At 42.1% G+C, this 25,759-nt stretch overlaps 1 protein-coding gene across 10 annotated transcripts in view; it reads left to right on the forward strand.

The window, feature by feature from the left end:
* Positions 1-610: 610 nt before the first annotated feature.
* MOSPD1 (motile sperm domain containing 1) overlaps positions 611-25,759 on the forward strand; it is a 32,401-nt gene continuing 7,252 nt past the window's right edge. The window contains exons 1-6 of one of the 10 annotated variants that reach the window (XM_060182718.1): positions 634-764; positions 6,557-6,672; positions 13,003-13,078; positions 20,303-20,560; positions 20,724-20,799; positions 23,486-23,703. In XM_060182718.1, the coding sequence (XP_060038701.1) occupies positions 20,407-20,560; positions 20,724-20,799; positions 23,486-23,703 (448 nt within the window). In that variant the 5' untranslated portion in view covers positions 634-764; positions 6,557-6,672; positions 13,003-13,078; positions 20,303-20,406. Of the gene's footprint in view, positions 765-2,870; positions 3,135-6,556; positions 6,684-13,002; positions 13,079-20,302; positions 20,561-20,723; positions 20,800-23,485; positions 23,704-25,759 lie in introns of those variants that run through there. The other 9 variants (XM_060182715.1, XM_060182716.1, XM_060182717.1 and 6 more) reach the window with 9 other exon arrangements.

Below are 25,759 nucleotides of genomic sequence, written 5' to 3' on the forward strand. Positions count from 1 at the left end.
TGATTTTCTTTTCAACAGGAATCTTTTGGACAGCAAGAACTGGTTGAGTGGTCCCAGGGCTCAGTGTCTTCCAGGCATGAGCAGACTGTGGGATTCATGGATTGGACGCCCCAGAAAAGGAACACACAGGAGTTCCAAGAAGAGGGGCTAGGTACTGCTGAAACAGTGAATCATTTCAAGCAGAATCTTCTCACAGTTCTGCATGCATCTCAGGCCTGTCAATGGCTACACTTTGGGTCACTGCTTAAACAAAGGCAAAAATGGAGAGAATCCGAGCAGGAGGTTCCTGGAATGCAAAACATCACAGTGCCTCTTTAGTTCTGTAGACTGTACAGTCAACTAGCAAAGGACACTCACTGGGTGTGTATGGGATGGAGGAGAGTGAACAGGATGGAGTTGGGGTGACTGCTAAACAAGTGCAGAGATGGCCCTTTGTAACACCCTCCAGTCCCCTCAAGATGGGGGGTGGGGTAGGAGAAGAGGAGCGGATCAGTGTCTAGAAAGACCAAGACCAAGTTTAGAGCCCAGAGAAAGAAGCCACCCCATAGACCAGGTGGCAGTGTATAAGCCCCGCCCGACGACTGGAGGTCCCGCCCTCGACCCCGCCTCTCCGCCCGCGCCCCCCTCCCGCAGCTCATCCTCGAGGGCGGAGAGAGGTGGCATTTGAGTCCTCCGGTATCCCAGCAGGCAGTGCAGCTTGGAGCCGCTGACAAAGGACCCGAGGAGCAGTTGCGGCTGCTTTCCGCGGAGCTGGTGTTGCCGAGGTGAGAGTCCCCCACCGTCCCGTCACCCACTTCCTCTGACTTCGAGGGACCGTGGAAGTTCCGCGGCCGAGAGTCCCCGGTGGAGAGGACGCGCCGTCCCCTGCCCCAAGCCCGGCTGCGGGACTGACAGCCAGGGCTCCGCCGTGCCGGGCTGCTGGGGGGAGGCGAGAGCAGGCGGCTGGAGCCCGGTCCGCCCCAACCCGGGCTGTCAGTTGCCTCGCCAGCCCCCGAGCGCGTCCCCGGGCTCCGGCCGGCCCAGCTGGCGCGCGTTGGTGCTGGGGCGGAGGCAGCCGAGTCGGGGGATCCTCCGGGCTCCCGCCCAGCAGAGTTGAATTGCCTCGGGGATGCGACTCCTGGGATAACTCTTCAGCGGATGTTGCCGAGGGCTGGGGGAGGGAGATGGACTTGGCGTTCGAGGTGACAGCGTCCTCGCCCTTCCTCCAGCACAGCCCCCCCCCCCCCGCCCCCAACCCCGCAAGTGAACAACTGGAAGGAAGTAAGCAAGGCGGGAGCTAGGCGTCCCGGGAAAGCTGGAGGTAGATGAAAGCTGGGTGGAGAGGCGAGGAGGGAGGGAGGGAGAGGGAGAGGGAGAGGGAGAAGAGAGAGAGAGAAGAGAGAGAGAGGAGAGAGAGAGAGGAGAGGAAGAGAAGAGAAGAGAAGAGAAGAGAAGAGAAGAGAAGAGAAGAGAAGAGAAACCTCCTGGCTGGAATCACGCTGGAGGAGTAGGGACGTGGCCTGTGGCCTTCCCCCTTCCCGGACCTCCACCGACCCTAATGGTTGAACCAGCTGCTTGGCTGTAAACAGGCTCACATGACCGGTTTCGCACGGAGCCGGCCGGTGTTGGGAACCCGGGCATGGAGGCTGGGGACCCAATCAGGTGGAAGTTCCAGTCTTGGGACGAGCTGTTCCTGTTCCCTCCCTTGCCCTCCAGCCCTAATCAATGTACCTTGGCTTCCCCTTCGGGGTAAAGGGACTGACATTTGTCCTCTGGAAACCGCTGACAATTTCCCCCTTCCAAATCGGGAAGACCTCACGTCGGGGAAGCGAGAGTTCAAATGTTAAACGAAAACAGCCCGGAGTTTTGAGGAAAATGCAGAGGAAACGTGGGGGGGGGGGGGAAGAGTCCTTTGACTCTCCCCTGAAAAGCAGTTCTCTCTGTTCTGTTTGGAATGTATTGCGTTCATAATGCAAATTCCAGACAGAAGGGGGGAAATACTCCTCCCCCCAGACAGGGCACACATAAGAATTAATATTTTCTTCTTGACGAATACAGTTTATTGAACAGGTAGCAGAGATCAGGTTTTTAGATGGTACATATATTTGGTATAAGGCGGTGGGAAGCTTGGCAACCAGGAAGTGGGGCCAAATGTGCCTTTCAAGTTTTCACATGTACATTCCCAAGCACAGGACTTAAACTAGTTTCCAAAGCATTTGTAGAGCTTTCAAAATACAGACATTTACTTAAGCACTTTTCAAATAACATTTGGAAATGTGAAAAGCTTCAAATCTCAGCAGGAACTTCTGATACAGTCCCTTTACATGTAACATGCAATTACGTGTGGTGGACATATGAAGTTGCCCTTTTAAAGGCTAAGATAGGCAAAAGGCCAGTAGCTGAGAAGAATAATGCTTGTTTCTCTCCAACTCATGCAGATTTTATCTCCCAATTTTATTTCCTTTTTTTTTCTCATGGAACTTTTACGGTATACTCCAGTTTTTGAAAACATGCAATCCAAAAACTAAATTAAAAGCCACCCCATTCTCTTATAATCCCAAAAAGCACCTTTAATTTTTTTCCCCATCCTTTTTATTTCAAGGGGTGGGACTAGGGTGGAAGAGACACCACAGCACCAGAGCTTCCTTCTTCTGTGTCTTGGTGTGGGGGTCTGGATCCCAGGTTCCCTCAGGGCAAAACACATGCCTTACCTGGTGGGCTGCCTCCTGATTCTGAGGATTGGAACATGGTTTTTAAGACTGAGCAAACATTACTAAATTATGCTCTACAAAGACTATATAAGTTTGTATTCCCATCTAACAAAGTAGAGAATAAATCACTCTCTTATCTAAATCTGTTTAATATCTCTGACTAGTTTGTGTTTTTTTAGATTTTTGTACAGGACACTTAAGCCAGGACAACTCCCTAGAGATAGTGCATTGATAAAGGATAAGCAAAGGAAACAATTGCCTTAAGGGTCCCAGCAGACTCATCTAGATATCCTTCCTCTGGAATACTAGTTAAAACTCACCAAAGACTAACATTACTTTTCCTATGCTGTTCTTAAAAAGCTTGAAGATAGAAAATAGAAGAATCTGGGACCGGGTGGTGGTGCACCTGGTTGAACGCACATGATACAGTGTGCAAGGACCCAGGTTTGTCGAGTCCCTGGTCCCCACCTGTTAGGGGGAAAGCTTCACAAGTGGTGAAGCAGGGATGCAGGTGTCTCTCTGTCTCTTCCCCTCTCTATCACCCCCTTCCCTCTCAATTTCTGGCAGTCTCTATCCAATTAATAAATAAAGATAATTTAAAAAAATTAAAAAATAAAATAGAAGAATCTAATTTGTGTCTTTAAAGATAGAGGTAGGGGCTGGGTGGTGGTGCACCTGGTTGAGTGCACATGTTACAATTTTCAAGGACCCAGGTTCCATCCTCTGGTCCCCACCTGCAGGGGGAAAGCTTCACAAGTGGTGAAGCAGGGCTGCAGGTGTCTCTCTGTCTCTTTCCCTCTCTGTCACCCCCTTCCCTCTTGATTTCTACCTATCTCTATCTAATAAATAAAGACAATTTTAAAAATTAAAGATGGAGAGGGAGAGAGTGAATAAGACCACAGCACAGAAACTCCCTTCAGTGCAGTGGGGGCCAGGCTCGAACCTGGGTCATCGCACCCATGGCAGAGCAGCACACTAACCAAATGAGCTATTTTTCTGGCCCCAGAAAAATCAAAGGGTTTTTTTTTTTTTTTTTAAGTCTGTCTAAAAGTTAACAAAACAGCAGGTTGTCAGTGTTGCCCTGTATCTTCTTTGGCTAGCTGGCTACGTGTTGGAGAATCTTGGCCTACAATACATAAATGAACTGATTTACTCTGTGAGGCCCTCCATCTCTTCTACAGTTTGACTTTTTTGTCTCCTCCAGGATCCTTTGTAGAGCTCAAAAATCATAGAATACTGTGATTTTTCTTTGGGAACTATTTTTGGACAAAGGAAGTCAAATAAGCTGACCAACAAGTATCAGTTAAAAACATTCAGTACCAAGAGGTGTCTAGAGTTCTAGTAGAAATAGTAATCCTCCAGATATTTCTAGAGTTCTTATTAGGCAATTTGGCTGGGTAGGTTGATATGAAACCTCTCCCCCCACCTTCCTATCAGGAAGTTGAGGATTGCCTCATCTGAATCCTGACTCCCAAATTAGAAATAACAGTTCCACCTGACTTTCTTGATGTTGAGGGAATAGTACAAAATCTGACTCTTTCATCAGCTTCTTCCTGAATTAAGCAGAGTATGTGAGCTTTGGTGAAATAAAAACAAAAAGAAATCACTAGCAGGGTTCACCTTGACAGTACCTTAGTTAGATCACCTGAACCAATATCTTCCCCCCCCATCCATGTTTTCAGTATTTGAAATTAAAATTTTCCAGCAGACAGAAATGCTCAGCCTCAGGGATTCATTCTCACTAACTGGACACAAAAAGGATTTCCATGTTGGTAATGAATGCTGATTTATTAACTTATTGTGAAAGGCACAACTTTCCTCTTATGAGATTACATAGACCTTTTTTTTTTTTTTTTTTTTTAACCCTGCCAGGTTTTCCTTCCTGGGGCTTTGTGCCTGTCCCTGGTGCACTCTTTTATTATTTTATGTAGAGGTTGTGTGGGATAGAGGAGAGGCACCACAGCGCTGCTCCTTCGTTCATGAAGTTTATCCTTTACAGGTGCTCAAAGTTGTGGCTGATGGAGGAGGTGTGCTCCAACCCCAGTCCTCATACTTAATGAAGTGTGTGTGTGTTCTCCTGGGTTGAGCCATCTCCTGGCCCCAGAAATTGTTCTTGATATACGTCATACTGTTTTCACCTCTATTTTCTTTCTTTCTTTCTTTCTTTCTTTCTTTCTTTCTTTCTTTCTTTCCTCCTTCCTTTCTTTCTTTCCTTCTTTCTTTTATCTTTATTTGTTATCGGAGACATCCAGAAATTGAGAGGGAAAGGGGAGATAGGGAGAGACAGAGAGACACCCGCAGCCCTGCTTCACCACTTGTGAAGTATTCCCTGTGCAGGTGAGGACCAGGGGCTTGAATCCGGGTCCTTGTGCATTGTAATGTGAATTCAACCAGCTGTGCCACCATCCAGCTCCTGTTCTCCAGTTAATTGTAGATCAAAGTATATCTGTCGCACACAGACTTTTTTTTTTTTTTTTTGCCACCAGGGGAAAATGCCTGTACAATTCCACTACTCCTGGTGGACTTTTTTTTTTTTCTTAATATTTCGCTCCCTTCCTTCCTTCATGCCTTACTTTCTTCCTTATATTATTGGATAGAGTCATACAGAAACTGAAAGGAAGTGAGGAGAGAGAGGTCGAGAGTATGAGAGCAACCTACAGTAGAAATTGAGGAGAGGAAGAGGGAGAGAGAGAGGGAAACTGACTGACAGACAGACAGACCTGCAGTACTACTTCACCACTTGCTAAGCTTTCCCACTGTAGGTGGGGACCAGGGGCTTGAACCTGGATCCTTCAGCATTGTAACATATCTGGTCAACCAAATGTGCCACTGCCTGCCCCCTCCTAGCAGACTTTTATCTTTTCCTTTCAACTTCAGTAGAAAGAGATTATGATCAGAGATAGAGAGAGAGAATATCACTCCACCATACATGGAGTGTGTATGCTGCTTTCTGTGGTGCTTGTGAAGTGACCCCCCTTCAGGTGGGAAGCCGGGGGCTCACTGGACTCCTAATGCAGGTCCTTGCACTTTGCACAGTGTGTACTTAACCCACTGCGCTACCGCCCAGTCTCCTGGATTGACTTTTTAAAAAAAATTATTTATAAGAAGTTAACACTGACAAAACCATAGGATAAGAGGAATACAACTCCACACAGTTCCCACACCAAAACTCCGTATTCCATCCCCTCCCCTGATAGCTTTACTATTCTTTATCCCTCTGGGAGTATGGACCCAGGGGCATTATGGGGATGCAGAAGGTTGAAGGTCTGGCTTCTGTAATTGCTTCCCGGCTGAACATGGACATTGACAGGTCGATCCATACTCCCAGCCTTTCTCTTTCTTTCCCTAGTGGGGCGGGGTTCTGGGGAAGTGGGGCTCCAGGACACATTGGTGAGGTCTTCCGCCAGGGGAGTCTGGTTGGCATCATGGTAGCATCTGGAACCTGGTGACTGAAAAAAAAAGAGTTAGCACATAAAGCCAAACAAATTGTTGACTAGACTTTTTTAGATAGAGAGAAAGACACCACAGCACCGAAGCTTCCCCCAATGCAGTGGGTGTTGGGTTTAAACGTAACTTATGCATATGACGAAAGAAGCACACTAGACATGGACGCTAAAATATTTTCCCCAGCCCTATATAGCCTTCTTTTATCAAAGCTTTCAGTCATACCTTTGCTATGTGTATGTCCTAGTCACCTAATTGAACTCGGGCCACTTATAAAGCATGCCTCCTCTCCATTCCTACGGCCTGAGTCTAGGCCCTCATCATCTTTCCATACCACATCCAATACTTGTAAGTCCAGAGTCAGGTGCTGTGCTTTGTTAGCCAATGACAAGTGACTTGAGTGCCCTGCTTTTAATCCTCAGAGGCTTCCATTGACTGCAGTGGTTCTCCAAGTGGAGGATCTGTCCGTCTACCTGCATCATCTGGAGGACTTACTGAAACAGATGATGACTGAATCTCAATCCCAGAATTGGATTTGGTAGGCCAAGGGTGGGTCCCCGGAATTTGCATTTCTACCAGGTTCTCAAGTGAAGCAGGGTTATTGCTGCTACTGACTGAGTACCATATTTGGGGAAGTACTGTACCCACCCCCCGACCCACCCCCATTGGTCATGAGTCCTCAAACTTTGCTTATAAGATCTTTCACCATCTGCTTCCTGCTTACCTTTCTCAGTGTCTCTGTCTCTCTCACATGCAAGACCACAGCACTGCTCAACTCTGGCAAATGTTGGTGCTGGAGTCCAACCTGGGACCTCAGGGAACTCAAGTGTGAAGACCTATTGCATTACTGTCTGGTCCTAACTCCCTGATTCTGCAACCTTATCTCTTGCCACTCTCAGAGAAAAAGACACACACACACACACACACACACACACACACACACACACACACACACACACACACACACACACACACACACACACACACCACTGCTCAACTCTGTCTTATGGTGGTGCTGGGAATAGAATCTGGGAGCTCTGAGCCTCAAGCATGGAAATTGTCTGCATAACCATTATGTATTCTCCCCAAACCCATAAATGGTTGTTGAATGAATTTGTCAGCCTGAAAAGTCTGAGAGTGCTACATGTAGCAGCAGGTTTCAAGTACTGAATCAGTGCAGACTGTGCTCTAAGAATTACACATCTTGAAATAATTGACATGTTTGGGAAGCTGTAAACAGCAGATTGGTAATAACTAGTTTGTGAGAAATGCTGGTTGACACTATTAAATGATACCTTTTATTTCATTATTTTCTTTTTAGGATAGACAAAGAGAGTGAGGGAGACTACAGTGCCAAAGCTTTCTTCAGTGTGGTTGGGGCCAGGCATGAGCCAGGGTTTCATATATGGCAAAGCAGCACACTATCCGAGTGAGCCATTTTGCTGGCCCTAAAGGACACCTTTTAAAAAAAAAAAAAAAAAATCTTTCGGTGTGCAGTACTCAGCTGTTACGTGTTGAATATCTGATAGCCATACGACTACATGTTACTTCCAGTCATCAGGCCTGTTTGTTAGTGAAGCTATTTGATGATAGTGAAAACCCTAGAAAAATGGATTAAAACGAAAATGCCTATCATTGAGCAGTGAACTATTTAGAATACTAAGTGAGAGGCTGGAGAAATAGCATAATGGTTCTGAAAAAGACTTTCATGCCCGAGGCTCTGTGGTCCCAGGTTCAATCTCTAGTACCATTATAAGCAAGAGCTGAGCTGTGTTCTCTCTCTCTCTCTATCTTTTTCTTTTCTTTATTGGGGGATTAATGGTTTACAGTTGACAGCAAAACACAATAGTTTGTACATGCATGACATTTCCCAGTTTTCCAAATAACTATAAAACCCCCACTAGGTCCTCCTCTGCCATCATGTTCCAGGACCTGAACCCTTCCCCCCACTCCAGTGTCTTTTCCTTTGGTGCAATACACCAAACCCAGTCCAAGTTCTGCTTAATGTTTCCCCTTCTGATCTTGTTTTTCAACTTCTGCCAGTGAGTGAGATCATCCCATATTCATCCTTCTCTTTCTGACTTATCTCACTTAATATGATTTCACTTCACATCCAAGATGGAGTGAAAAAGGTGAAATCACTATTTTAAATAGCTGAGTAGTATTCCATTGTGTATATATACCACAGCTTACTTAGCAACTCATCTGTTGTTGGACACCTGGGTTGCTTCCAGGTATTGGCTACTACAAATTGTGCTGCTATGAACATAGGTATACACAGATCTTTTTGGATGGGTGTGTTGAATTCCTTAGGATATATCCCCAGGAGAGGAATTACAGGGTCATAGGATAGGTTCGTTTCTAGCCTTCTGATGGTTTTCCAGACTGCTGTCCACAGGAGTTTGTATCTTTCTCTCTATAATCTTAAAATAAATAAAGAGATAATTAAAATAAATAAAAGGATAGGAAGCTATCATATTGGTTATGCATAAAGCTTTTGATGCCTGAGGCACCAAAGGTACTGGGTTCAATCCCCAGCACTATCCCATTAGCTAGAGCTGAGCAGTGCTCTGGTAAAAATAAATAAATAAATAAATAAATAAATAAATAAATGCATAATAAAGTCTCTAAAATAAGTAAATATTTAAAAAAACACACTAAGTGAGCATTATAACACTGTAACCATGAAAGCCCTAGTACTGGACAAGGAAGAGAGATGAGTTTATGAAATGGGAAGGACAGAGAGGGCTTCATTCTACTGAGAATATAGCATAAGGTCTTATAGCTCATGACTAGTTAGTGTCTTGTTGGCTGTTTGTCTCTTGTAAGGACTGCAGCTAATATGGAGGGAAAGAGGCTGTTCTTGTGCCAGATAAAAGGGAGTTGGCCTGCAGGCAGAGTGGGAGTGTGTGTGGAGGGGCTGCTAATCAGAGGAAACACAAGTACCAGGGACAAGCAGTGCTTATGTAGCGGGGCCACGAGTTTCTGGGCAAGTCCGGGCTTCAGATCAACCCTGTTTTCCAACCTTGAACTACTTTTTATTTTTGCTTTGAGAGTCTAGCACTGCTTTTTTTTTTTTTTTTTTTTCTCCCCCACCAGGGTTATTGCTGGGGCTTGGTGCTGATACTACAAATCTACCACTCCCAACAGACATAATTTTCCTTTTTCTCTTTCAATTTTAATGTGATAGAACAGAGAGAAGATGAGCTGGGGTGGGCAAGATAGAAAAGTGGTGGTGCAACTGGTTAGGCACTCAAATTACAGTGCTCAAAGACCCAGGTTTGAGCCCCTGGTCTCTACCTGCAGGGAGAAAGCTTCAAAGCTTCAGGAGTAGTGAAGCAGGGCTGCAGGTGTTTCTCTGTCTCTCTCCCTCTTTATCTTCCCCTCCCCTCAATTTCCTCTGCTTCTATCCATGAAAAAAGAAAGGACTGGGTTTGGTGTCTTGCACCAAAGTAAAAGACTCTGGGGTGGGTGGGGAGAGTTCAGGTCCTGGAACATGATGGCAGAGGGGGACGTAGAAGGGATTGAATTGTTATGTGAAAAAGTGAGAGGTATTACACATATACAAACGACTGTAGTTTGCTGTTGACTGTAACCATTAACCCCCCCCCCATAGATAAAAAAAAAAGTTAAAAGAAAGAAAAAAGGGAGAAAGATAGATCTGCTTCACCACACATGAAGAGTTCTCCCTGCAGGTGGGGAGCAGGGCCTGGAACCTGGGTCCTTGAACATGATAAGGTGAGCGCTAAACTGGGTGGGCCACTGCCCAGCTGACTGCTCTCCCTCATTTTACATGGTACCACATATTGAACTCAGTACCTCATTCATGTAAAAGTATGTGCTCTACCCACTAAGTTATTTTCCTGGCCCCAGAAATCTACTTGTAGTTTCTATGCTGTTTAATAGTCGCCCCCAATTTTTTTTTTTTGTCTCCAGGGTTATTGCTGAGGCTCAATGCCTGCACCATGAATCCACTGCTCCTTGAGGTCACCTTCCCCCTTTTTTGTTGCCCTTGCTGTTGTAGCCTTGTTGTGGTTATTGTTGTTGTTGATGTCGTTCATTGCTGGATAGGATAGAGAGAAACGGAGAGTGCAGGGGAAGACAGAGTTGAGGGAGAGTAAGACAGACACCTGTAGACCTTTGACAGGAAAAGGTATTGAGGTGCCACTTTTTTATTGCATAGTCTTCTTTTTCTTTCCTCTTTTCAATTCAAAATGAGGAGGGGTCCCATTTCCCTGGACTGCTGAAGGCAAGTATGTATGAAGATCTGACTTTGCTGGGTTTTTTTTTTTTTCTTTTTCTTTTTGGAAGAGCAGTTTTTCAAACCGGTCACAAGGTGGTGTACATACATAAGGTTCTTTTCCCATTTTCATTCTTTTTTTAAAAAAATATTTATTTTATTTATTTATTCCCTTTTGTTGCCCTTGTTGTTTTATTGTTGTAGTTATTATTGTTGTTGTCGTTGTTGGATAGGACAGAGGGAAATGGAGAGAGGAGGGGAAGACAGAGAGGAGGAGAGAAAGACAGACACCTGCAGACCTCCTTCACTGCCTGTGAAGTGACTCCCCTGCAGGTGGGGAGCCAGGGTTCGAACCGGGATCCTTATGCCGGTCCTTGTGCTTTGCGCCACCTGCGCTTAACCCGCTGCGCTACAGCCCGACTCCCTCCATTTTCATTCTTTTCCGTGTCTCTGGTACAGGAAAAAGAAACAGTTTCTTGGCATCTAGGGACTCTCTTCCTTGGAAGCTTGGGGCAGTTTGGAGCCCAGAGGGTAAGAGGGGAATGGGAGGGGGAAGAGGAAGAGGAAGGAGAGGGCAGGGGCAGCTGGTCTCTATTCTCCTCTTACCCCAGCCCATGGCAAGAAGCCACCTGCGACTTACTGTTCCCCTGATTAGGATCTTTTGCCTGTCTTTTCTGGACAAAGTGTTCAGCTGTTGGGAGATAAATGTTGCTAGATGGAGCGAACAGTCATTAGTAGACAATTTTTATGTTGCCTGATAATCTCAGTATCTGCTGAGTGCCTAACCCTCAATTTGGGTCTATGAGGGTTGCAAAAAACAGACACACAAAATTAAAACATACCAACATGGGTGGGGAAGATAGCATAATGGTTATGCAAACAGACTCTCATGCCTGAAGCTCCAAAGTCCTAGGTTCAATCCCCCACACCACCATAAACCAGAGTTGAGCAGTGCCCTGGTGTTTCTCTCTGTGTCTCTTACTGTCTGCAGCTCTCTCAAAAATAAATAAAAAAAAAAACATACCAACAGAAGATCATATGACATTATGACTGAAGCCAAAATCAACACAATGCAAATATCAAAATATTTTATCTTTATAGTGAGTCCACTACAAAATAATGTATTAAAAGTGGTGACACCCAGGCTGATCAGAGCAGTAGAAAGTCATCAGCAGGGGGGAATTGGAACTAAGCTTTGAAGAGTGAGTGAGATCTTGGTGTCCAGAGAGGGAGGATCCAGTAAGCCTTGGTTATTAGTGCCCTAATGAAGAGTTACTGACCGCTGTGGCTTACTCTTTCATAATTGAGAGGCTAAAACAGCTTGTGCAACTTGGTAAGTGCAATTCTCTCTCAATTTTTCTCTATGAAACTAGAAAGGAATCATACAGACCAACACTAGAACTTTGGATCCTCCTTTCTTCTGGAAACTAGGACCTTTCTAGAGTCAACAGCAGTCAGAATCAGGGAGGTGAGACTTCTGAACTGAGCCACAGAAGAGATGCTTACATAGAGAAGTATGAACCTAGAGACCAGTCTTCTGCCCCCACAGCCTGTGCCAGTGGGATCAATAGTCATCCTAGACCTGCTTTCCTTACTGGTAAAGTGGGAAGGATTGGAAATTACCATTCTTGCATGTGCTTACCATTTGGAATGCAGCCTCCTAAACCAATTTGCTGTAAGATGTTACCAGCTTAGTATAACACACACACACACACACACACACACACACACACACACACACACACCCTAGTTTTTATACTTTATCATATTGTAATAAGGACTGGAGCAAAGAGAAAGTGTTTTGACACTAGAAAACCATCAATTAAAGGCAGGTGTTATTTTTGATGATAACTGTTGACAGTATCTGTAATCTTACTCTGATGATCTGGTGTAAATTCTTCCCCAGTTTATACTGGTCAGAGTTTAGAAGGCAGTTTCTTGTATCTTAGTCAAGATAAGTGCTTGGTGGGATCTGGAATATAAAAAGAAATAAGCTGTTGAAAAAAATGTGGTTAAATACCTATTTTAAAAATTAATTAATTTACCACTGCTTAGCTCTGGTTTATGGTGGTACTGGGGATTGAACCTCCAGGCATGAAAGTTTGTTGCATAGACTACTTTGCTATTTCCCAGCCTAGGCACATCTTTAAAAAACAATTTGTTTTTAATTATTTGTTTATTTTTTAGCCAGAGCACTGCCCAATTCCAGTTTATAGTGGTGCTGGGGATCGAACCTGAGATTTTTGGTGCCTCTGGCATTAGCCATTTTCTGCATAACCATCATGCTATCTCCCTAGCCCTTATTTAGTTATTCTATTAGCATGAGGGAGAGAAAAAAAAACAACCCAGCAACACCAGAACATCACTTTAGTATACGTGCTGCCAGGGATCAAACTTGGGACTTAATGCATGTAATTCTGACACTTTGACCACTGTACCACCTACTGGGCTGTGATTTGCTATCTCTAATGATGAAAAGGGGAAAAAGCTATTTAGTATTCATGGTGACGTGTGTTAATTGATGGGAAACATGTTCAGCTTGTAAAGATAAAACTTCCTATTGAAACGATTAAGGGTTTCTACTCAGTTTTTTCTCCTCTTCCTCCTCCTTCTCCTCCTTTGTACTAGGAAGCACTCTGTTCAGCCCTGACTTCTGCTGAGACTAGGGTTTGAACTTGGAACCTTCGGTGCCACAGACACGAAGGCATAACCATGATGCCATCTCCCCTATACTAAACCATTTTTCAAAGCTAACAAAAATGTCTGACCTATGTTGTCTAACATCTTAAAGTTAAAAGAGTTCATCACATTCTATGTGACTACTTTTGGCTTTGGAGTCAGATTTATAAGCCATCTCCTACTTCTTTATAACAAAAGGGTTTCTATTTGCCTAAATTTGCAAGTTAGCCTAAATCTTTATGTTTTTTTTACATTATGATTTCTGTCATATGTAAAATGGTTTAAATGATTTTCACTATTACTAGAGGATCATAAATTAGAAAACATCATTAGCAAAGATGTTCCACATTGTTTCTTTAAATTTTTGTTTATTATCTTAATTTATTAATTGGATAGAGACCGTGAGAAATTGAGAGGGAAGGGAATGATAGGGAGAGAGAGAGAGGGACACCTGCAACAATACCACTTGCAAAGCTTTCCCCCTGCAGGTGGGCACCAGGGGCTCAAACCTGGGTCCTTGTGCTTTGTAGCATGTGTACTCAACCAGGTGCGCCACCACCCAGCCCTTCCATATAGTTTCTATACTCCTGTTTTTTCCTTCTTTTCTAATATCTTTCTGTGTCTTTCTTGTGTTTCAAAATTGGCACTTTTTTCAGATTACACCCTGCCAGAGTTGTTGAATTAGACAGCTTAAAAATTTTGTATAGTGGGCGGAGGGTAGATAGCATAATGGTTATGCAAACAGACTCTCATGCCTGATGCTCCAAAGTCCCAGGTTCAATCCCCTGCACCACCATAAGCCAGAGCTGAACAGTGCTCTGGTTAAAAAATTAAAAAAAAAACTTTGTATGGTTATTCTTAGGTTAATGTATGGTTAATTTAAAAAATAACAAAGGATAGCCAAAGAGACTTTCCCTCCTGCCTTTCTCCCTAGTGTCTTGTTACTCCAGCACTAGACCTGGCTTTCCTGAAGGAATTCTATCCATGTGCAAGAAATAGGTTTATGCATTCTTTCAGCTTCCTTTTTTCCCAGGCAAGTGGATCGAAGAGCTTGTGCATTGGATTTTGGCAGGTATAGTGGATATGCTGGTTCATGGCCCCCACCCCACCGGCAATGTAGGAGCATGCCTGAGGACTGGCAAGATCACATGCCTGGAAGGGTGTCTGCTTTGCCACTTGTGCAACTCTAGGTTTGAGCAGAGCCCCGCTACACTGGGAGACACATTGGTTCTGTGGTGTCTTCTTTCCTCTCTAGCTGAAAAAAGAAGTGTCAAACCATGGTGAACACACACACACACACACACACACACACACACACACACACACACACACACACACACACACACACACACTTTGTCCCCACCATGTACTAGCAAACATTTTGCTTTTTGCCAGTTGGAAGGTTAACAGATGCACTTTAATACAGCTATAGTTTGTCCTTCTCTTAAGAGGTTATACATCCTTTTTCCAAGTTTAAGAGAGAATTGTCTATATCTATAAGATATTACAATTACACTCATTTTAATATTGTGTTGTCTTTTTCTTATTGATTTGTAGGCCTTGTATTATATGGAAATTAGATGTTTCTGACGATGAATCAAGCATGTCCTTTTGACTTTGCTTATAAAGTTTTTCTGAGACAGAGTGCATGTTTTAGCTGCTAGGAATTGAACTAATTCTTATTATGTATGTGAGGCATGAGGTCAGCCATTGAACCATATCTCTGACTTGGCTTAATAATTTGTGGTCATGTAAAATTTAATGTAGTTTTTATGTAGTTGATTTTTTTCAGCAGCCACGTCAGAGTGTGTGTGTGTGTGTGTGTGTGTGTGTGTGTGTGTGTGTGTGTGTGTAGAGGGAGAGACACCACAGCATTGCTTCACCATCTGTGGTACTTCCCTTGGGTGTCATAGTGCTCCCATGTGATGTTGGGGCTTGAACCAAGTTTTTCATGTATAGTTAAGTCCATGCCTCCCTAGATGAGTTATCTCTTAGCTCCCTGTGTAGTTGGATTTGTTGATACTTTTTGGCTTCTGGTTGTTAGGAAGCCTAAGAAAATTAAATAATATAAACCTCATCATCTTTAGCGATCATACTTTCGCATTTAAAACTTCAATCCATTTGGTTATATTTAGATTTCTTTTAAGGAGTGAGGGATAAATTCAACTATGTTTTTCTTAGAATGGAGCTCTGGTTTTACTAACATTTATTGACTCTGTATCTTCTACATTCTAGAGACAACCACTTTTCATAAATTCAGTTCTCATCCTCAAAGAATTTTTAAATGATTGGTGAATGTTATTGTGTTATTGTGATAGACAGGACCTACAATACTTCATCATTGGATGATGCTTCATCCAATGTACTAAGGACTGAGTTTGAACCTGGGTCGCACATAAAGCAGAGTACTATCTAAGTGACCTATTTATTTAGCCAGCCTGGTGAATATTATTTAGTGCCGCCAAATTTGGATGTTCTGTTCCTAATAGCTCACTTTCCAAAGAAAGCAATTGTAGAGCTTATTTTCTATTAAAAATTTACATACCAAATTTGTGAGAGCACGTACTCAAAGAGATGTGTACAGCTCTTAGCAAAAGAGAAAAAATCAGAGCAAATGAAAACTCTTGAGTTACTTATTTAATCCAATATTTTTAGAGTAATCTTAGTTTTTTTGTTTGTTTTTTACTGAAATGTCGAGTTGGGTATAGTGGTAAGAATACGAACTTGGAGGCAGACAGCCTGCTGACTTTTTTTTGTCTCAGTCTGCTCTCTGCCTAATTTGATAGTAACACCAATAACAAGCTCTTGGAACATTGCCTGACCCATAGTAAGTGCTAAAAGCTTTACTTGTATTAATGCATTCAGTATACATAGTTAATAAACAGTCTGTAACCTGTCGTGAATTATACAGATGTCAAATATTATTGCTAATAGGTCCTTTCAGCTTCAGAAAGCAAACAAACGAACTAACACTGTTACGAGTTATATATCTGGACTGAGGATAGGCTACCCCAGCGTGTGCCAAAGTGGCATGCTGATTATTTTAAATTGGAAGAAATGGAGAGAAGATCCAAGACCAATGTTTTGTCTAATTATCTATCTCTCTAAAAATAGGAAATAAATCTTCTCTGTGGAGGTCTTGGAGGTGAGAGACAGCCATATCACCTGAGACTGGTTCGTTAGCAAGGTCTGCCTGCTTTCATCTCTGTAAATAAATAAACCTCCCAAGTGCTTCTCTGTAACTTTCAGTTTCTTTTGATCTGTCTGTTTCTTCCCAAAATATATTAACTGCTTTCTAAAGGCTTTAGGACTTCAGTGGAATAAGCAGCTGAATGGGCCCATGTGTGCATGCCATAAAGTTTGCCTTTTCTCTTGAGTCTATGTGTTAGGCCAGCCAAAAGAAGCAAAGAACTAGGGAACTGATGAGATCAAACATAAACAAACCCTTGGTCTCCCACTGCAGATTTGCCTTACCAAGGTGGGGGAGGGGAGGGACCCAAAGTTCTGTTGGGTGGAGGGAAGCTGCCACCTTGGTGGCAGGTTAAATGTTCTAACACATGGAAGAGGTGTGAAATGTACTCCTAAAATGTAAGCAAGTTTTGTCAAATAGCATTGCCTCAATTAAAAGAAAACATCAAAGGGGGAGTCACCCTGCTCCCAGTGCCCCCTTCATAAGGAGAGGGTGCAGGGGCAGTGCTGGGCTAGCTTCACGGGCAGGAGACAGACGACCATGGCTGAGTGGTACGCAGATCAGTCTTTATTCATGCGGAACGCAGCACAGTCTAAGCCAAGCTAAACTAAACTAAAAACTATATTTAATCACAATCCTGTCCTTATATATACTGGCCAAGTAGGGTGGAAACAGGATGTGACGTAGAGAGGGTGGAGCAAAAAGTTACTGGTGCAAATCAGGGTGTAATCAGATATCAGAGACATGTACAGACATGTCTCTGATATCTGATTACTGTAAAAAATGGCGACTAATCCCTAGCACTGCAAAAACGGTATCATCTGTTTTCCATCTACACCATGCCTCGGCCTCACGTGAGCTTAATGTGCAGCTTGGCGATACGAGAATCCGGCATGAAGCCCAGCCAGTCTATCTTGGCGTTACTCTCGATCGCACTCTGTCATTTCACAGACATCTCATAAAAACTGCAGCAAAGGTGGGCGCGAGGAATAACATCATTGCAAGACTGGCCAGCTCCTCATGGGGCGCGAGCGCTTCCACATTACCATCATCATCTCTGGCATTATGCTATTCCACTGCAGAATACTGTACCCCAGGATGGTTCCGTAGACCCCATGTCCACTTGGTCGATTCTAAATTATATTCCTCCATGAGGATCATTTCTGGAACCATCCGTTCCACCCCGGTTCCATGGCTGCCAGTTCTTAGCAACATCGCCCCGCCAGATATTCGTTGGGATGCGGCATCATCTAAGTTCATTTCCCACGTCTACACTCGACCAGACCTGCCAGTATACGCGGATATCTTCGCCCACCCTGTCCAACGCTTGACGTCTCGTCACCCAATCTGGTCCCCTACTCCTACACTGAACTTCTCTGTTCCAGTCTCTTGGAAACAGAGCTGGCAGTCAGCTGAGGTAAAGAACAAACACCTCATCACAGACCCCTGCAAGCGTCAACCCGGCTTTGACCTGGAACGTTATGATTGGGTCCTCCTCAATCGCTATCGAACAGGCCATGGCCGGTGCGCCGCTATGTTCCATCGCTGGGGAGCCAGAGACGACCCGAACTGCCCCTGAGGCTCCAGACAGACTATGACCCACATAGTCAACGACTGCCACCTCTCCAGATTCAAAGGAGGTCTCGAAACTTTACATCAGGCTCAACCTGATGCTGTTGACTGGCTACGGAAGAAGGGCAAACGCTAGAAGAAGAAGAAGGGTGTACTATGAGAGGGAGCGGAGCAAAAACACATCATGAACCAGTGGGGATTAAACCAATGCCCTGCAGGCAGGGCGGTGCTTAGTTAACAGTAGTTATGTAAATAGAATACAGTGTTAAGCAGGGGGATTAAACCAATGAAACAGAAGGGGATTTAGAAGCATACCAACAGGGCAGAGTAAGACTAAGAGCTTGAATTGGGGTGGAGGAAGACAAAGGTTGGTGGCAGGAGTAGTGTGCACACACCTAGCACAGAAAGATGAGAACCTGTATCCATGTGACAGCAATTGTCTTGTAAATCATGATTTCTCAAGCGAAACAAAACAGAAAAAGAAGGAAAGCAGGATAATGTGGGGCCGCCAGGGAATTAGTTGCTGCCTTCTTCCCAAGTTCCCTGCCTTTGCTTATCTGTGAGGGTCCCTAGTTCAAAACACCCTTCCTACCTGTTTCACCCAATGCAGTTGTGTATACCCCTCTTTTTTTCTTAAGGTTTATTTAGTTTTTATTAATGAAGGGGAGGGGACAAAAGAGACCCAGAGACAAGTGATGCCAGGGGTTGAACTCAGGACCTCATGCTTGAGAGTCCCAACATTTCCTCCAGTGTGTCTGTCATCTTCTTAGCTGCTGTACCCTTCTTTTCAATAAGGATCACCTCATGTCGTCTCCTGGCCTTTCAGTCATACAGCCTGCTAATTCCTGAGCACCTTGCAGATATAATAATATGCATTAGAATAGAGGTAGCTTACATATTTTGTCTCATCAGTTAGACTTGAGTTTCTGGAAGCCTGTGCATTATTCATCTTTGTATCTCTGCTTAGCTCCTGGCACAGTTCCTGGCTTGTAATGGGCTTTCAGCTGAAAGAAAAGAATAAAATTTGCATACATGATTATCTCGTATCTTATTTGATGCGAGTTGGAAAGGCATCCATCAGAATCAGCACTTGAACCCTATAGCAGTAAAACCAAGCAGTTCAGTCCTTATATTTCCCTTTGTGTGTATGAGAACGCAAATGCGAAGTATTGACAGTTTTATGGCCTATTTTTATAGTGTGATGATCTACAAGGTGAAAATCAGGCATCATCAATGATTGTATGTTTTCACTTTTTACATTTTATTTTTAAAAGCCACACTCAGGGTGCTAGCTAAATAAGAGTGTTGTTGATTAAAATGAGATGAGGCAATAAATACAGAAATATCACACTTATCAGACGGCCAGACTTCTGCCAGCTACAACTCTCTGGAAGATATTCAAGAACCCCAGAAGGAATCCAAAAAGGTCTCTCAAGTTAAAAGAAAATAGCTTTGTGCATTTTGAAGTAGGAGATGAAGCTTGTTACCATTTCAAATGCTAGAACCTTTTTCTAGAATTTTCTAGAAAACACTAAGGGCTTCTTAGCAAGTCTGGACATTTGGCTTCCGTTTAAGACATTTTTACTTGCGTTGAGTTACAGTAGAAAAAAGATGAAAAGAATTCTGCATGTGCTTCCAGGAGGTAGTAACTTTTGTAACCCATTGTTAAATACAAAATTGATTTTCATGGTTTTTCCAAAAACAATTTATGGGGACATAACTTTGGTAGATATTTTTCAGTCTTTCCTTTTGTTTATTTATTTGTTTATATATTTTACTTTTTTTTTTGGTTCTGGGAAATCAAACTCAGAGCCCCATATATGCAGAACATCTGCTCAAGCACTAATCTATATCCAGGACTATATATATATAAATATATATATATATATATATATATATATATATATATTAGTTTTCAAGAATTTTAATAGGCTCATTTTATAATCAGTTGTACGAAAAGCTAATCTACTTTACCTTTAAAGTGAGATTTTTGAAAGTGATACTCCTTTTGCTCCTTGAAAGGGAATACTTCATTTGAGGTAGAAAGTCTTATTTATGTATTTTGTAATATTTTATTTATTTCAATGACAAAGATACAGAGGGAAGGATAGAGATGAAGAGAAAAAAGGATACCAGAACACTGCTCAGCTGTGGCTTATGCTGGTCCCGGGGATTGAACATGGGGCCTTGGAGCCTCAGGCATGGAAGTCTTTTGCGTGATCACTATGCTGTCTCTTAGACCTATAAAGTCTTTATCCATATGTTTATATAATTTAATATAGATGGAAATCTTGAATGTGAAAGAGCATGTGTAAGTTTCTTTGCATAGCGTGGTAAAAACTACATAAGCAAGCCAAGGGGAAAAGTCAAAAGGCCTGCTGAAATAATTTGGGGACCTTTTTTAAAATGCATGTTAAATATGGCTTTTGGGGAGGGAGGCTAGCTAACAAAAACAAGTATCATTCACTTTTCTTTCTCTCTTTCTAGATTGCCAAAATGCTACGGAGTTTTTAAGTGACTTTTAAGAAAAGTCCAAAATAGACTTCAAACTGTAAAAAACAGAAGCTGCAGCAAGGGGGGATTCAGTGCCAATGCATCAACAAAAAAGACAGCCAGAGTTAGTGGAAGGAAATCTTCCTGTTTTTGTGTTTCCCACGGAATTAATATTTTATGCAGATGACCAGTCAACACATAAACAAGTGTTAACACTGTATAATCCCTATGAATTTGCCTTAAAGTTCAAAGGTGAGTCTCCTAGGTGTCTCTCTCCCCATCTCCCTCCCCCTCTCCCTCTCTCTCTCTCTCTCATTAAAATGGGGATTTTAATTATTTCCTACTAATTTTTTACTTGTAGAAATTAAATTAAAAAAAAAATCACTAATGGTCATTGTGACTTTTTTTTTTCCAGTTCTGTGTACTACTCCAAATAAGTATGTTGTCGTTGATGCTGCAGGTGCAGTAAAGCCTCAGTGTTGTGTGGATATGTAAGTCAAAATCACTTCCTGGTAACAGGTTTTAAGTATGCTAATATTGATGTGTTTAATGTGAAAAAACATCTTTCATATATTTTTAATTATCTTTATTTGTTGGATGGAGACAGCCAGAAATTGAGAGGGATTGGGGTGATAGGGAGAGAGACAGAGAGACACCTGCAACACTGCTTTACCACTTATGAAGCTTTCCCTCTGCAGGTGGGGTCTGGGGGCTTGATCCTGATTCCTTGCACATTGTAACATGTGTGCTCAACCAGATGCACCACCACCTGGCTCTGAAAAAAATATCTTTCAAAAACTGTTCTTATATAGGCATTTATTATAGTTTAAATAAACTTTTGCTGTAAGTCTATCCAAGTCTCCCCACCCACCCATGAATTTGTTTCTTTCTTTCATGAGAAGGTTGAGGACAGGGCAGAATCTCAATCTGGTATATATGGCCACTATCCAACCCAGGGTTTCATGCAGACAAAGTTTTAAAGACATTCGTAAGAAAGTCTAAACAGATAACTACCAGTAACCACCAGATAGTTACTTATTGTCTCATTACAGTGAAGCTGATGAATATGTTAATACTTCCATGAACAGTTTCTCATTGTACTTTTCAATCATAGTAGGGATATTTGTGAAAGTTTTAACATTCTTCTTTCAATTTCTTTAGCTAGATGGGAAATTTTGCTTTCTTGGGAATATCATATTAATATAGTAACATTTGTTAAACAAATAATACTATACTGTAAGAACAATGGAAACATAAACTTATCTGAAATGATTCAGTCAATAAGCCTAGAAGTTAATCTATACAACCAGGAAGCAAGTGTGTGGCTACTCATCTGTAAAAGTTTATCTGCACTCTTCCAGATAATTTGGTCAAAGAGTGTTAGATAAATGATTGTTTGTTCAAGTTGTTAATATTTAATTTTCACTTTAGAACTAGTGGTGACCAGATGGATCCATTGACCAGTAAATTTCAAGCTACCAAGTAAACTGTATTTGTTTAAATCTTTCATAGCAAAGAGAAAAGCAAACGCCATTTCTTTTCGCTGTTTTAATCATTTCAAAGCTATACAAATGATGTGTCTTTAAGAATGTGTTTTTTGCACATTTCTTTAGATTGTCTTTTGGCACAGAATACGGAAGGACTAGTCCGAAGAAATGTGACCTCTTGCTAAATAAATATATTACCTTTGACCCAATTGTTATGTGTGATCTATTGAGAACAGCGTAAAATGGCATTGCAATTAACTAATAAAAATTCCAGAAAAACAGATGTTGTTAGCCTTCTGTTGCATTGGTCATACTAGAGTATTCATTTAATTGTGTACTTTTATCTGGGTCCATAAACTTCAGTTTTGAAGCCTAAGGTGAGATTTGATTCCTGAACAATTAACGAGTGGGAGTAAGAATTCCTGAGACTTATGTGGGGAAAAATCATATATCTTATATAGAAAATATTGCTGTGGGGAACTGGGCAGTGGTACACCTGGTTGAGCACACATGTTACAATGCGCAAGGATCTAGGTTCAAGTTCCTGGTCCCCCTATCTGCAGGGAGGAAGCTTTGTGAGTGGTGAAGCAGTTGCAAGTTGTCTCTCTTCATCTCTGTCACCCCTTCTCTCTCGGTATCTGACTGTTTATATCCAATAAAGATAATAAATATTTTTTTTGTAAAAAAGACTATAAAAATGTGTCACTGGGGGCTGGGTGGAGGCACACCTGGTCGAACACACCTTACAGTACACAAGGACCCAGGCGCAAGCCCCCGTCCTCCCCCCCCCCCCCCGTTCCCACCTGTAGGGGGAAGGCTTTGCCAGTAGTAAAGCAGCACTGCAGGTGTCTTGTCTTTCCATCTCTCTGTCTCCCTTAACCTTTCGATTCCTGGCTGTCTCTATCCAATAAATATTAGAAAGAGGAAGGAGAAGAAGGAAGGAAGGAAGGAAGGAAGGAAGGAAGGAAGGAAGGGAGGGAGGGAGGGAGGGAGGAGGAAGGAAGGAAGGAGGAGACGGGTGGTAGTGTAGTGGGTTAAGCACAGATGGCGCAAAGCGCAAGGACCAGTGTAAGGATCCTGGTTCAAGCCCCAGGCTTCCCACCTGCAGGGGGTCGCTTCATGGGCAGTGAAGCAGGTCTGCAGGTGTCTGTCTTTCTCTCCTCTCTGGATTTCTCTCTGTCCTGTCTGACAACGATGACATCAGTAACAACGACAATAATAACTACAGCAAACAAACAAAAAAACTAAACAAGGGCAGCAAAAGGGAATAAATAAATATTGAAAGAAAGAAAGAAAGAAAGAAAGAAAAAAAGGAAGGAAGGAAGGAAGAGGAAAGAAGGAAAGAAAGTATCACGGCACATAGATATTCTGGGGAAAAATGCCATTGCTGAAAGGGATTTTCTGTACTAATCTGTTACTTAAAACTTTTAGTGACTGTTTCAGAATCTATGCTTCACTAAATATTTTACATATCACCCATTTCTTTTTGGTGTTATACTGTGTGTGTCTGTGGTTTTTTTAAAGCATTATTAACATGCTTTTGTGTTTGAGTGTTTGGTCATGGTCAGTTAATGATGTTTTACTGTATGCAGTCTCTTGCTGAATTCTGTTGGGCAGGCCCCCAGAAATCTAAAAAGCCTTTGTTTTTTTTTTTTTTTTTTTTGTATGTTTGCTTGTTTCACATTTTCAGTGTGGTTCGTCATAGAGATGTTCGAGCCTGTCACTATGGTGTAATAGACAAATTCCGTCTCCAAGTTTCTGAGCAAAGCCAGAGGAAGGCTTTGGGAAGGAAAGAAGTTGTGGCCACTCTTCTCCCATCTGCAAAAGAAGAACAAAAGGAAGAAGAGGAGAAAAGAATAAAGGAACATTTAGCCGAAAGTTTATTTCTTGAGCAGTCATTTCAACCAGGTAGTTTGTTAATGCTTGGAGTCTTCCATGTTTCTAACTTTCAGATAATCAGATGTAAGGATAATCACTAGAGAAAGAACCCTGCTGCTTTGAAAGTGGACCTGGAGATAGAAGACTTAAAGTCCAGCAAGAGGCCAAGAGCTGAGCTTGGGAATAATCTACCTCTCCCTGTAGGAGACAGTAAGGAGAGGGCAAATGTTGCCAACACCTTTACAATTATGTATATATAACCTGAGAGTGTAGACACCGTACTTTTTGATACTAGTACAATTTAGCAATTATATACTTTTGTTTCTGTGACTTTCCTATATCCTTTCTCATTTAATTAGTTTGAAGAAGGAGAGAGATTGTGTTTGGCAATAGGCCAAGCTTGGTGCACTGTTCATATTATTTTGAAAAAAAAATCTCATTAAAGTTGAAGTTAATTAAACTAAGTAGATTATAATATCCCCTGTGGGCTATTAATTGAATCCCTCTCCATTCCTCATTTCCTTCCAGCTTAGATATTCAGAAGTGTTATGATATATTCTTTCAACATTGACACTACCCTCACATTCAACTCTTTGGACGCCATTCCCCCTCCCTCTTAACTTCTCATTATCTCCCTACAACCCCATTATAACAGGAAGAAGATAAAAAATTTCCCGAGAAAAACATGGAAACTTTGTGATAGTGATATATGAATGTGATAGCAGCTGCCCTTGAAAGTGCAACATTAAATGTGAGGGATTAGAATAAATCTTGTCATTACATTAATTCATACATCCATATCAGTTTGTTCATCTTAGAATGTTTATTTCAGAAAGACATGGAGTAATGCAGTTTTTGATTTACTATAGCCAGAAGTGCTCAGCCACATAGGAAGCAGGACCAGATTTTCCAGTGATAACCAAGACTGAGGACTAGGTAGTCGCTAGTAGATTGTTTCCTTCTTGGCAACTGTCAGTAACTGACAAGACCAGCTCTCCATCTTTTGAAGTTGAATAACTCTGTTAAATGTCACTTTGGTATCTGATTAATATTGTTAGGTTGACTTGGAAATACTTATGAAATATAAGATTCCCCCTTTAAAATGCCTCCTCTGGCAAAAGAAAGACCGTCTAATGGGTATTTGATTTCTTGATGTTAAATCCATAATTGAAAGTGGCTACTGGAGTTGATTTTTTTTGTATTAACAGACAGATTTACTAGCTGAGAATACTAAGGGTTAAACTTTTGGTTATATATCTTTTCCCTTTTATTATTAAAGTTATTCGAAATCAGGTAAAAAAAATCATCCTAAAAGGCAATGAATATAAAAGGAACATTTTAAATTTTGTTTTTATAATGAACCTTTGGTATCTGCAGTATATCAGATAAAATAGGTGGCTGGATGTGATGGGGGTATTGACACAACATGTGGTTTTGAAAGCAAACAGCTCTCCACCCAGGCTGGATGAGCCGAGCCATCCATGTCAGGACGCTTAATGACAGAAGGGAGGCACATTAGTGTTCTGACTCACTATTATGTCCTGATGTACTCACCACAATGCCAGGCGGTGTATGTGCCTGGGCTACAGTAGGAAGGCTGAATTTCTCATCTGGTGGGGTCTGTTGGTTTGGGTTTTGCCACTCTATAGAGCAAAGGGTGAGATTTTTAGTACTCAGTCATGGCCAGTATGTCTATATGTGGGTAATCATCTCAGTAGTCCTAAGAATATGACAAGACAATTGAGTAAAGTTTTCTCATTTAGTCAGATATAATGGTGACATATTTATGTGACAAAGGGTTCTTTTTAACCTCTCCTGTTTACTAACAGTGACTTGTGTGTGGCTTCCAATATGTAGAATTCTAAGGTTTTTCATTAAGTTTCTCAGCAAAAAATGTTGAATTACATCCAGATGATTTTCTGGGAGGTTCTGAAATACCATTTTTGCATTTCATTAGCCTAGAAAATGCTTATCAAATACAGTGCAAGTAAAGCAGTGTTGTGTGAGGCTCTTTGAACTCACTGGCAAAACAATTGAAGGCTATATTATGAAAGATTTGGATTTTAAAATATACTGAGAAGCAGTA

Source organism: Erinaceus europaeus, chromosome X (assembly GCF_950295315.1).
Source record: "Erinaceus europaeus chromosome X, mEriEur2.1, whole genome shotgun sequence".
NCBI lineage: Eukaryota > Metazoa > Chordata > Mammalia > Eulipotyphla > Erinaceidae > Erinaceus > Erinaceus europaeus.